The sequence below is a fragment of the Chelonus insularis genome, unplaced genomic scaffold (genome assembly GCF_013357705.1).
Source record: "Chelonus insularis isolate UGA/USDA-ARS -01 unplaced genomic scaffold, ASM1335770v1 contig_348_pilon, whole genome shotgun sequence".
NCBI lineage: Eukaryota > Metazoa > Arthropoda > Insecta > Hymenoptera > Braconidae > Chelonus > Chelonus insularis.
In genome coordinates, this window is record NW_023276512.1 from 82,339 (window position 1) to 95,959 (window position 13,621).

The 13,621-nt window shown below is 32.0% G+C and overlaps 2 protein-coding genes across 3 annotated transcripts; one reads left to right on the plus strand and one right to left on the minus strand.

Moving 5' to 3' along the window:
* The first annotated feature begins 434 nt into the window (after positions 1-434).
* Positions 435-5,942, plus strand: egr (TNF superfamily member 12 eiger). Its single transcript, XM_035082667.1, has 4 exons — positions 435-1,113; positions 2,148-2,582; positions 2,648-3,007; positions 4,862-5,942. The coding sequence occupies exons 1-4, from the start codon at positions 742-744 to the stop codon at positions 5,078-5,080; spliced, it is 1,386 nt and encodes a 461-aa protein (XP_034938558.1). The 5' UTR covers positions 435-741; the 3' UTR covers positions 5,081-5,942.
* Positions 5,943-7,593: 1,651 nt separating this feature from the next.
* On the minus strand, positions 7,594-13,615 carry Gli (carboxyl ester lipase-like protein Gli). 2 transcript variants are annotated; one of them, XM_035082648.1, is made up of 7 exons: positions 13,035-13,615; positions 12,503-12,801; positions 11,179-11,308; positions 9,833-11,055; positions 9,547-9,742; positions 8,811-8,926; positions 7,594-8,424 (listed from the first exon to the last, which is right to left on the minus strand). In XM_035082648.1, exons 1-7 carry the CDS (start codon positions 13,305-13,307, stop codon positions 8,049-8,051), a joined length of 2,613 nt encoding a protein of 870 aa, XP_034938539.1. In that variant the 5' UTR covers positions 13,308-13,615; the 3' UTR covers positions 7,594-8,048. The 2 variants fall into 2 exon arrangements, with proteins under 2 accessions (XP_034938539.1, XP_034938540.1); XM_035082649.1 differs by having other exon boundaries at positions 8,296-8,424; positions 8,801-8,926.
* Positions 13,616-13,621: the final 6 nt, after the last annotated feature.

The following is a 13,621-nucleotide window of genomic DNA, read 5'->3' on the forward strand; positions in this document are numbered from 1 at the left end:
CTTTCTTAATCTAATAAGAATTAAATAGTATTACTATTCTTCATAATTACTCTTTACAATCAGCTTTAAATTCATTCTTATTAATCTGAATTTTTATCATTTAACATTTCCAACTAAACCACTACTTCCTTTTATGATCATTGTTATTATATCTTCACCTTGATAGTTGATGTTCTGAAAATAATAAATAAAATGATGATTAATTGTTGAAAAGATTCTTTAAAGCATTTGTCAGCTTATCATCATAACCTCCTTTAGAGGTTAATAATTTAAACAAATAATAATAAATGAATTTCTTGTACATTTGAAGCTTAACGAGATAATTTGCTGTGATATCTTGATGTAGAGCAAAGAAAAGAAGAATAATAAAAAAAAAAAATTATGGCGCTAGTGTCGCTCTCTAAATGATGGGGAGAAGAGTCTCGTTAAGATTTGACTCATCTCTTGGACTCGACAGTCGTCAAAATTCATCGGTCTAAGAAGCAAGTTTATTTTTTTATAAATAAAACACACTATTGTTGAGTCATTTATTATTGGAATTATTTTTAATTAATATTTTATAGTTAATTTGATATCAACATTGAGTTTGGAGAACCTAAAAAAAATGTGGAAAAATGGCGCCGGGATTTTCCAATCACTTGGGGTGAAGAAATTGCAAGAGGAATTGGAGTTTTTTGTGAAGAAATATAATTAGAATTGGAGGTTATAATTTGTTGAAGAGTTTTGGAGATAATTGGGACAATGTCGGTGTCAGCGAGAGGAGAAATGGATTCAAATTCTGGTGTTAAAAGTAAAGAAAGACAATTGGAGAAGTCAAATTCACGTGAAGAAAGAAGATTGTTTTTGAACTGTTCTCGTGAGAACTTGAGTATTTCAGATATCGAGCAGGGATTTAATAAGAATCATATTTGTATACGAATAAACAAGAATGTTATGTTGAATGTATTTATCATTATTTTAGTATGCATTTGTGTGATATTTGAGACATTTAATTTATCAAGAGTGTTGGATAATAGAAGAGATATTGAGATTATTAAACAGGACTTGGAGACACTCAGACGTCAGTTTTATGATGAAAGTTTTTTGGATAGGTTGATGGCATTTGAAGATCAGGTTTGATACTTTTTTGGTAATTGTCTGAAGGTTAAAATGGGTTCCAAAATGAGGTTTGAATTTTTTTTGGAGGGGATATTGTAGTCTTTGAGAATGAATAAGTGATTGTCAAGTGATATTCAGTGGATGTTTACTGATTGGAGTATTATTAAGTGTGCCGATGGAAGTTAGTAGAGTTCTACTGGTCGAATCAGTGAAATAAACATCTGGTGATTGACGCAGTCAATTGTGCTGATTGAATCAGTGAACAATTCAATTCATCCGATTCTTATCAAACTCATATCAAAGCTCACTCACTGGTCTTTAAACAAAAATAATATCAATTCTATAGAATAAGTAAGAACAGTTGATGGCCAGTAAACTATTCTGTTAATTAAACACTAGTAATATCTACATGTCGAGATGAAATAATCATGTTTACTTTTATTTTTATTTTAAAAATATATTGACTTATTTGAGTACATGCTCAGGGTAGACTGGATGATGATAAATAATCAACAAAATATCGACATGTACGACATTACGGACCATCACTTTCAAATAAACCTTCATCATTTTTACTGATTCAATCAGCCAACTAATCCAAAAACCTCATTGTCTAGTATCATTATTACTCACTGAAAATAATTAGAAAAATTATCATCAATTTATTATCAACCACTAAAGTATTTTATTGTTGTAAATAATTATAAGATTGATCAAACTTTAAATATACTAAACATAGTATTTTAAAGTAGTTTATCAAAAATTCTGAAGCCTCATTTTGGAGTGATATTTTTACATAAATATCATTCTTTTTATTTCATAGTATTTTTATTAGACCATTGAAGGAATGATTTGATGAAAAAAGTGACATGATTAAGAGTAGGTTTATGAAATAATTAATCAAGTTTAATTAACGTGGGCGATGCCGGTATGATTGATCTTAAAAATCAGATGTAGCCTTGAGATTTATCCCTATTAATTAAATTAACACATAGAAATATTTTCCAAGAATTGTGAAATTTAAAAATTTTTATTTTTTCATCTTCCAGTGGTACGATGATACTGATGATGATGATGATGATGATGATGATGATGATGATGATTCTAGTCAAGATCTTGATGATGATGATGATGATGATTACGATGATTATAAATCGAAAGGTTCATCAACACCAAGTCCACAAGTTGAAGATGAAGATTTGCAGAAAATATTAGAAGCTATTAGAGATTTAGAGATAAAAAAAGCTGATGAGTTACGAAAAAGTTTTCATGAGAATCAAAATAAAACTCTAGAAGCTGTGGATGATGGCCAAAGACATAAACGATTTATTTACAGCAGAATAAATAACACGGAGATAAATTTAGGTCAAAACCTAAGTCATGTTGGAATGGAGATGATGAAAAAGGGAAGAAAATCACTGATTCATGATGATAAAAAATATTTTGCTATTAAAAAAGCTAAAAAGGAACGTGTTTATCGAAAGGTAAGGTGATAAAAAATAATCCAAAATCAAAAAATATCTCTATTTTATTTATTCTTGGATTTCAGGCGCCAGATGATGCAAAAAAACTAGCTAACACTCGAGGATTAGCAAAAAGACATTTACGTATGTCTCGACAAATATTTGCTGCGCATTACGGAGCAGACAGTAGTCTTTTTAGTGAAGACGATGAGCACACTGGCAATGGTAGAGCACGACACAATGAAGGAGTGTTTAAAGCTTGGAGATCAAGTGATTGGATGGATGATTTTCAAATGGAACGTCATTTTTCATTATCTAGAGATGGAAAATTAACTGTTCATGAAACTGGATTGTATCTTGTGTATGCGCAAATTCATTATCTTGATGAACATGATGAAAATGGATTCCATTTGCTGGTTAATGGGAAACCTATTTTGCAATGCATGGTAAATAATGGGTGGTTTTTATTACTATGGGCTTTTCTTTTATTTTTATCCCAGTCTAGTCATTTCAGAAGTGAAATAAGGATTTTTCAGCATGGCTAAAAATTTCAGGAAATGTTTTTAGAATTGCTAGCAACAATTAGTGATAGTTGGAATTGTGCTTCAACCTGGACAATAAGTAAAATTATTGAAAACCATTTTTAAATCCAGTTTTTCGTGATTATCTCATTAAGTATGAAAGATACGAAAAAAAGTGTCAAACAAAAATTAAAGATCTTTTAATTTTACATAAAAAAGGTCCTTACACTTTAGCTCCTATCTCCAATAGTTTAGCTGTAAAATGATGATAAAGATGGAAAAATAGCACCAGGTAGTATTTTCCACTACATTGGAATTCTCGTTATGATCTCTAATTGTTTACAGTAATCCTAAAAGTATTTTCTAAAAGTTTCAGTCATGCTGAAAGAACCTAATTTCACGAATTTGGCGATTGAACTACTAACCCAGAGTCTTTCTCTCTCCCTCTTATGAAAAACCATGAAAACACAGTAGTACTGCCCAACCCTCTTCTAGTCCACAGGTGGGCAAACTTTGCTCAATCAATTCTGAGATATTTGCTAGCTACCCTAAGAGTGAGTGAGATAATAACTAAACCCGCATTGGAACCTTTATGTCTCTTTCTAACGACCTAGAAGTCAGGGTTGTCCCTTCTCCATTCTAGCACACAGGTGGATAATCTCTGTTCATTTTGCTCATCAGGTAGACAAAGAATATGATACCTAATACCCACTTGTTTTGAAGAAAGTCAAAAGTTGCCCGAGTTTTATATAATAACGATCTATTTTTATTATTTCCGGTTTTATAGAACAATGTTAAGTAAACTTTAATCTTCAGGGAAGAAAGGAAAAAAGACTAACACAAAATGTCAATGTGAACTCAATACTTTTTTCGTTCATTTTCCACAGTGGCCGTGGATTTACCTAGAATAGTGATGGCTTAGGAGCAAGAACAGGCTCTTTTGGCTACTTGGATAGATAAAAAGCCATGCTAGCAAATGCTAAAAAGCTATCAAACAAAGCTTGCCCAGTCGAAAGATTCGTACCAAGTTTGGCTGGTTTTGTTCACCAACTCTAAAGCATGTTGTTTATATTACTCCATTAGGATTGCGTAAACTCGTATTTCCAACTCCCTAGCAATCTCCAGGTAAACCTCCAGCTACCGTAAAAATAAGAGAAAGTTCCTGAACTCTACACTAAATCTTTCCTTTTCTTTCTTCACTTCGACGAAGCAATAGTTTGTCCAGAACTGATTTACCTAGTGTTATTGAATAGACCTTTTCAATGTACTTTTTAAAATCACATAATTCGATTAAATAATATATATATCCTGCGAAAAAAGACATTGGGAAACTTTCTCAGAGTAAATTCCCCAGGAAAGCTTCCTGGTGTTCAGAAAAATACGAGATAAAAATTCTTATGATAATTATTTAGAATTGAGGCTTCAGACAAAAATTACTCTGAAAAATTTCTTATGCATTTAGAGTGTTATAAAATGAATAAGACCATTTACTACATAGCTAGTCTTCATTAAGCTACATGGTGTTATAGATATAATTAACACTAGGACAGTTTTATTCACTCAACTAGCAGTAATTATTGCCCTACTTCTTTTTCTATTGCTGTATTTCCTACTAAATTAAACATCCAGAAAATTATTTCAACAAGTCCCATGATCTCCAAGCCATTCTTTAACTCTTGAGAATTTTTAAAATTAATCCAATCATTTAGACCAAGTTTTATCTCTTCAATTATATCTTAATATATCAATGAATAATATTCTCTTTCTTCTTCTTCATAGGCTTACAGTCCAGGAACTGGTCACAAAAGTCGTTCCTGCTTCTCAGCCCAGGTCACTTTCCTCCATAGTGGTGATCGTTTAGTGCTAAAAGATATTGGAATATTTAGGTACACATTATTCCAAAAAGATAAAAGCTTTTTTGGTTTAGTCAAACTTGGTGATTTAAAGGTACCTCACACTCAATTGCAATCGTCTTCTGAAAGTCCCATGAATGAATAAATAAAGTGATCAAGTGATTGTAGAACATGAAATGTTAATTACAGTAAAATCTATGTATCTTCAATTTCTGTTTTTTTTTAATGTGTCAGTTATACTTGCATGACTGATGGAAATGATTCATTAGAAAAAAATCAAGCATAGAAGATGATAAAGAAAATAGTACATTGTGCATCAAGGGCGCAAAATTGCTGATTCCCAACGAGTGTGAGTTTTAGTCCCGAGCGAATCGAGGAAGCTAAATTCACATGAGCCGAGAATCAGCAATTGCTGCCCGAGATGCACATACTATTTTTTAATGCTAAGGGTGCTAAATCTATATTGGAATTATTGTCAAAGTAGATTATACAAGTCCATTTTTGCCAATAACTTTATTTATTTTCATTAATTAAATTGATTGTTACATTGCAATTTTCAAAGTGAAATTCAGCTCTCTTTTCTAAACTTGATTTAATATTAACAGTGTGTCGAAAGTAATAAAAAATTGTCATCTGTTTAGGATTGAGGTAGGATTACTTCAGTTTTATGGCCCTTTCAAGACTAAGTGCTGAGTTTTGAATATAAAATAAACAATAGGTCAAGCCATACATAATAAAATTTAAAGAATCCATTGAGATTGAGTGCTTACTTTAGTACAGGCATTTAGTTTCTGTATGTAAAGAGATAAGCAGCCTAGGTCAAGAAAGAACCATTTTACGCCCAGTATGCTGGCACGGAAAATAGTTATTTTGCGCCCTGTGCATTAAAAAGATAATAAATCATGTTGATAACATTTTATTTATTTAAAATTGAACTTTTATTCATTGGTGACATAATTATGTACTCATATTTTATAAATTAGCCAGACAGTGATGGAACATACGAAGATTTTACTGTAAATTATTATTTTTTTTAATTTAAATAGAAGAAAAAAAAATAATTAATAATAGTATAATATAAATAATTTATAAGTGTTACTATAATTCATAATCTAGTACATTTTTGATAAATTTTTATATTTCTAATACTTGTAAAAAATAATAATAAAAACCAAAAAAAAAAACAATAAATATGCACCATTTAAAATATACAAAAATGGAGCAAATTATAACAAAAATTTGCATTTTTTTTTATATAATATTTATAATATCATGTATAAAAATCTCTGTGCTACACTTGCGTATAAAATTGTTATTAATAATTATATTATTTAATAAAATATAAAATGGTAACGATGTATTTGATACATCACTTATCATTATAAGAACACTTTGAAGTATTATTTTGTATAAAGTTTAACTTCTTATCATTTTATCGAAACGATTTTTTGATCAGGCATTACATAATACTATTGATGTAATACTAATATAGTACAAAAGCTTAATCTAGTACATATAAAAACATCTTATATATATTGCATTTGTGTTGGACAATGTTTAGCAGTATTTCAAGTTATATTCGTTAAATATAACAATGATAAACAATCATCAATCCGCAATATTCAGAAAATTATTTTAGACATTAGACTGTAAAAGAAAATTCAATAGTACTATGAAAGAGTAACTATCCACTGACCACCAGTGCCAAATTTATTAAATAAATTAGCAACTGTATTCACTGTAAATCAAAAGTGTGTTATTTTAACACACTTTGGGTATGTTCAATGTTTAATTCCTACATACAAACTATAGAACTTTGTAGTCATTTCTAACACACTTCAAGGCGTGTTAAAATCTTTAGTTTGTTTACAGAGTTCAACATTGAACACGTGTAGATATGGTTTATTGTAACACACCTTGGATTTACAGTGTTAGCACTGAATTTTAATTTTTATTATAATGGCTTCTTTAAGATGTAAACCAAAATATTCTCGGCAATATAATGGCAAGGATTCCAACTTTAAAACATCATCTCAGCTAATAAAAACTATCAGCTGGATTTGGATCTTAGAGTTAATTATATATTTTGATTAATCAAAAAGACACACTTCATTTCCAAGTGTGTTGATTTTAAAATTCCTAATGTGATTGTGTTTGCACAAAGTCATGAATTGTCTTAATTTGTAATTACACACCTGCAGTATAGTCAAGTGTTTAGTGATAAATCACATAAAGTGTTTAATATTTAAACACCTAAGTGTTTACAATGTTGAACACCATAAACAAACTATAGCATTTATGATATTTAACATTGTAAACACTTTAAGTGTTTAGAAACTAAACACTTAGGTTTGCAGTGTAGTAAAATTTACCCAAGCAGATTAGAAATTTTATTACATTTTTCAGTGCAATAAAGTAAATTTTGCCTTATTTATAAAAAATTCCATACAACTAAAAGAATGCCCACTTTTTTTCGATTAATTTCATTAATTTTGCATTATAATGACGCTCTATTATAATTAAAAATAAAAAAAGACTGCCCTAGAACCAAAATAATATTTCCCTAGGGCAAATTTAAATAAATTTATGATCAAAACAAAAATTAGATTATCTTAAAAGTAATTTTGATATAAATATTTATATAAATTTTGACTCAAATAAATTCTCTTCAATGAATAAAGAAAAAAAAGTAACTTCTTTACAAGAAGTTAAACAAAATATAACGATTTTTTTATTACATTCAGCGACCATAACATAAAATTCTGCTGAACATAGTTATTGATTAATTAATTAATAATCCACTTTGGAGGAATTTTATTTAATAAACTTAACTCCATATTTAAAAGTCCATTACCTTTTCGTGACAGAATTAATTAACTAATCAATGAATTAATAACCCGATAATCACTTGATTAGCTGTTTAAATGGACGGAATCAAACTACTTCTAGCTCAGAAGTAATGTCAATGGAATAATTTCTTAAATCGAAGATGATTACTCGTGTGAAGAAATTCGTTGATGAGATCAGTGTCGAAATACCTCAGGATTTAATTACACAATCAATCACTATCTCTTTATCCTAGTAATTAATACACCTAAAGTAATCGTTGTCTTTTATACGGCAGTTTGAGGAACACCTTGAACAACGTGAGTTTTATTTTTAACTTTAGTCAATGTTGTTTGGCTAGAAGCTTTTCCTAGCTTGGGTTGACCATTCGGTGAACTCGTGACGAAGCCTTCACTTCTCATGTCTTTTAACGACATATTGGAGTTACTTCTTAGTGATGGTGTTGAGCTGAATTTTCGATTTTGTGCCAATCTTTCTTGTAATTTTTGTTCATTCTGACGTGGCATTCTTGTTTTCATGGGTGGAGTGTCACGATATTCGTACAAATTATCTTTTGATGCTCGTGTCATATTCTCGATTCCCTCCGAATGGTCGTCGTCTCGTACCATCAAGATGTCCCCGCTATAGTAGTGATCAGATTGTCTATAAAACAAATAAATAACAAAGTTTAGATGATTGTTGAAAAAACTGATAAACTGTGGAGTATATGCGTTAATAAAGACCCTATAAAATCAACAAATCCAGTGCACAAACGTGGTCCATGACAAAAAAAAAATGGTGTTTAAGTCGTGATAAAAAATAAAAAAGCTTTTTTTTTTTTTAATTTCAATCAATTAAAAATGCAATACTTCACCTGCATATATCCTCGCAGCTCTCGTTTTACTGAGATTGCGGATAAAATTAGTTTAAATGATTAGTTATATTAATTTCTACTTGGTGTTTTCTATACTTTAGTGGTATTAGAACCCTTCACTCCATGCATTAATGGTTCAAGTATGGATGAAACGGTTCTGTTTACCTTTTCTTACCTTTTGGCGTTGCGCCATAGCATACAGCAAACAACGCATAGGACGATAAGAAGCAGACACATGGCCGACATCGACCAAAAAGCTATCTGGAGCGGTTGTTTAGGTTCCCACCAATACTAAAAAAATTTTTAAATAGGTTAACTTTTGATAATAATTGTGATAAAAGTTGGACAATGTTTAACAATTGATATCTGGATGATAAATTTTAAAAACAGTCCAGTGAGTTTGTTGAAATAGGATCTATCAGCATGGTTAGAAATTCAAGAAAATAATTTTAGGATTACTGTAAACAATTAGAGATCATAACGAGAACTCCAATGAAGTGGAAAATACTACCTGGTGCTATTTTTCCATCTTTATCATCATTTTACAGCTAAACTATTGGAGATAGGAGCTAAAGTGTAAGGACCTTTTTTATGTAAAATTAAAAGATCTTTAATTTTTGTTTGACACTTTTTTTCGTATCTTTCATACTTAATGAGATAATCACGAAAAACTGGATTTAAAAATGGTTTTTAATCATTTTACTTATTGTCCAGGTTGGAGCACAATTCCAACTATCACTAATTGTTGTTAGCAATTCTAAAAACATTTCCTGAAATTTTTAGCCATGCTGAAAAATCCTGATTTCATGACTTTTCAGACTGGACTTCACTCCTAATTCTTCAGCACTCTTTAAAATCAAAGAAACTAAGTCTAAATCACGTTTCATATTTTAACTCAGGTATATATTTACCTCAGTCACAGGTGGATAAGTTGGAACTAATCTTCCAATAACTGTTGGTAAGTACTGAGTCCAAAATGCGCTCTCAGTCTGACGGTAATTAAATAAAATGGAGCTATTATAAGTTGTGTTGATATTTAAATACTTCAGGTATCCTTGTTTTGCTTCCTCAAAGTGCAATCCTAGTATCTGAGATGGTGTAGGATTTCTATAATAATTATTAAAAAAAGAAGGTTATTGATAATTACATAATTACATTACATAATTGAATGAATAAATAGAAAATGAAATTACTTACCCATATTTAGCGAAATTGGAATAAGCTTTCATAAAGAAATAGCTCATATTCCTATCACTATCAGTCCACTTATTTCTATCAACTTTCCATTCCTCTGGGAAAAATTCCGTGTCCATAAACGGAGCACCACTGAGCCACAGGTGTTCAATGTTATGAGGAACTCGTCGCCAGTGTGGTAAATTCAAAGCTTCTACAGTGGTGTTGAGTATATATAAATAAACTGGTACCTTTTTCTCCACCAGTAACTTAGCCACTTGATCGAAAGGTGCTACATAGTGGAAGTCTGAGAGTAAGTTGATATACTGATCACGAATTAAGGTGATATTCTTTGGATCTGGCCAGAAAGTGTACATATACTTGATAGCTTCATAGGTTCCATATGAATTGATGGTATAATTGTATCTCATCACAAAATCCCAGATCTGTTTATCAAAAGTCTCGGGATCTATTCTATACTGTCGTCTTCTTAAGGTATCATTCTGGAACACAATAGACGCAGCTTCCTGGGTAGTTACACCAGCCATATAGGCAATACCAGGTTTGAATTTATTAGACCTGATGCTTTCCTCTGGAGTTTCTGTGAAAAAATGCCAATCAGAAGCTCTCCAGTCTTCGTACCAGTTGTCTCTAGGCACTGTGAAGTTGATATCAAGCACTGGAGCCCACGGAAACATCCCAACATGAGGTTTGATCTCAGAGTTTCCAAGATCTAGGAAACTCCGACCGTCTTTCAGACACTGAACAAGTTTCCAACTGCTTTCTATCGGACATCCTAGCAGTTCTGCATAAACTCTAGATGTGTTTTGCACCCGGTATCGGTCGACAATGAAAGCCCAGTCAGCTAGAGGTGATCCTGACTGACCGATGACTTTCGAGACCAAGTGGCGAGTTCTAGGTGCTACCATAAGTAGCCCAGCACTTGCAGCACCCGCACCTGGACCGAATAAGGTGATGGCTTCTGGATCACCGTTGAAGACTTTGATGTTGTCATAGACCCATTGAAGAGCCATTGCTTGGTCTAGCATTCCATAGTTACCAGGACTGTTTTCATCACCAGTACTGAGGAAGCCTAGTGCTCCTAAACGGTAGTTGATCGAGACGACAACCACTTCAAAGAAAGCTGCTAGCATGTGACCAAGGAATAAATTACTCGCGCCATGAGTGAAATCACCACCGTGGATGTAGAACATCACGGGGTAAAGTCTTGGGATTCCTGATTCAACCTAGAAGTAATCAGAATGTTAGAAAGATAGTTTTAATGAATTTCAAGGAGATAAGCTTGATGATGAAATGATGTTCTATCTTTATTAGATATTCTAATAAATTAATAACAAAAAAAAACTTACTGTAGGAGTAAAGACGTTCAAATAAAGACAGTCTTCATCAACATCACGAATCCCCTTGGTCGCTCCTGTATAGCTACTTGGTTGAGGACATGCTGGACCCCAGTCAACAGCTTGCAATAATTGCCAGCTCCTACAAGTATTTATTTTTAGTAAAACATCAAGTATATCCAAATATAGACACTCTTTATGTTCACACGTGTACACTGGATGCTCACAATACTCTCTAAATGAGCTCTTTAACAACCAAGAAAAAATAATGTAAATGTTTCCTGGGAATAAATCTTCAATTAATGGTAATAGTATTTTGTTTTTGTTGAATACTTAGTGTATTTATATTTATATAATTGACTACAATGTCTGGTAGAAGTTTGGCAGTCTTGCTGACTCAATTGTTCTGGAGTCAGTTGACTTTCTGTCATAGACAAGAGAAGATGTAATGAGTTGGATATAATTTTCTAATAAATAATTAAATATAATAAAAAAGAGTCTTTTTACTTAACAGTTTTAATAATTGATGAGTTTTAAAAGCAATTAAAATGCTCATTGAAGATGATAGAAAATATTAATGAAAAAGAAAAACGTCTGGTCAGCTTCAGTCTTGGTCAGAAAATTTAAAAATCAACAAATCAGTCGTGTGTTGCTAGCAACAATTCCATCAACTATCAACATGACCATCTAACTCTATAACCAAGTATTTTTTAATGCATTCAAATTAATACTTCAGAATACAGAGTGAAATTTGATGTGAAAAATCATTCAGTATTTTATAAACATAAATTCGTGTAAATAATTTATTATATTTTAGGTTCAATTATGAATAATCTAAATCTTCAATGTTTTCTCTTGTAAAAATAATGCTTAGGTTTGGTAATATTCTAGATATTTCATTTACAATGATAAAGCACAAATTTCTTTTGGTTCATCATCAAAACATCTCCAAAGTATTCGCAATCTTCAATCAATAGACCTTTCTTAGGTAAATAATAGTATTTAAAGAAAACATATCAATGTTACTCATGTTCATTCAACATATTTCACTCATCACTCTGTTTTCTTTTTAGAGTGCTTTCAACTTTCTGTAAAAAGTCTTTTGTCACAAGGTCGAATTTAATCTCAATGTTAATAACGCCCACTTAGCTGGACTTTCCTAAAGCAACTTACTGCTAACCAGCATGATCTCCATCTACCTGATAAACATTTCTCATTTACTACCCCAATGTTGACCTTTTTAAACACTCGAAAATTATTTTCACACTGTTTACTTCATGTTTTAGAATAATTTAAACTCAACCATTCTCTTCATAGTAAGTACCAACCAACCAACCTGTTAGGTCTAGGTGGTTTAAATCTTCCATCTTTGACAGGCGGCATAGCGTAAGGTATCCCCAAGAAGACATCAACCTGCTTTGTAACTTTCTCAACCGGTAGATTCCAAGGTCGATGATGTGCTTCTGGATTATCATATAGTTGAACCCTGAAACCTTGGACCTGTCCATGATTAGTCCTAACAAAAACATTCCTAGTGTTTTCATATTTTTTCGAATCTGGACGTTGTTTGCCCTGGAGATCTTCCCTCCAACCACCAAGAATTCCCGGATACTGTGGATACCTCGATGGCTCTTCCTAGAGTCACGAACATGAAACAAATGAATATTATTGTACCACATTACTCATTTAATAATTGTTTAAACTCAGGATGTATGTTTTTATGCTCACTAGTCACGAGTCATGAGAATGTTAACTTTCTAACGTTGATGAGTAATTAAATGAGTGACGTGAATTATCTCATCATCAAGTGGTCTATCTAGTGATTAAAAGCAACGTGATAAGAAGATGATAAGAATTTTCAAACTTACCTCAAAACGATATCGATCTTCAGGAGCACGAGTTGGACCCCTGTTATAAATAGGATCCAAATAGCTAGGTTGATAGCCATACCTTCGATCTTTGTAGATATATGTATGATAACCTGGTGCTCCTGGTGGTACATAAACTCCTTCACGGTTATATTGGCCTCCTGTGTACACACCTTCTTGACAGTTTACAACTGTTAAAAGTGAAACACAAAGGAAAGTGACGCGCCCTTTTAGAATCAACACCTTCAGAGTGTCCATTTTTATTTGCCGCATGCGGCAGAGTCACTACTTTAACTGGAACACTCAATCGTTTGTACTCTCGCGTTCTCCCACTCTCTTTCACTTTAATCGTCAACATAAGCCAACGATTCCCCCTCGTATTCATCGCCACACCTTTATAATTTTATAGGTTGGAACAGGTAAATCTAGATTGTCGTGTGATGGCGCTGCGCGTACGGTTTCGTGATTAGCTTCTTTATCGGTAACGAAAAACAAAAAAAAAAGCAAAACATTGGACAGCTGGTGGTAATCAAAATGGCTACGGTGAACACTTTTTTTCTTTGGAGAACGATGAGTCATTGAGTCGG

Excerpts from the sequence above, each read along its gene's own strand:
- egr (XM_035082667.1), top strand. The coding sequence starts at position 742 with ATGTCGGTGTCAGCGAGAGGAGAAATGGATTCAAATTCTGGTGTTAAA. Across the intron at positions 1,114-2,147 it reads TGATGGCATTTGAAGATCAG|TGGTACGATGATACTGATGA; the intron begins GTTTGATACTTT and ends TTCATCTTCCAG. Across the intron at positions 2,583-2,647 it reads AGGAACGTGTTTATCGAAAG|GCGCCAGATGATGCAAAAAA; the intron begins GTAAGGTGATAA and ends CTTGGATTTCAG.
- Gli (XM_035082648.1), bottom strand. The coding sequence starts at position 13,307 with ATGCGGCAAATAAAAATGGACACTCTGAAGGTGTTGATTCTAAAAGGG. Across the intron at positions 11,309-12,502 it reads AAACCACCTAGACCTAACAG|GAGCTGGCAATTATTGCAAG; the intron begins GTTGGTTGGTTG and ends AAATACTTGTAG. Across the intron at positions 9,743-9,832 it reads TCCAATTTCGCTAAATATGG|AAATCCTACACCATCTCAGA; the intron begins GTAAGTAATTTC and ends TAATTATTATAG.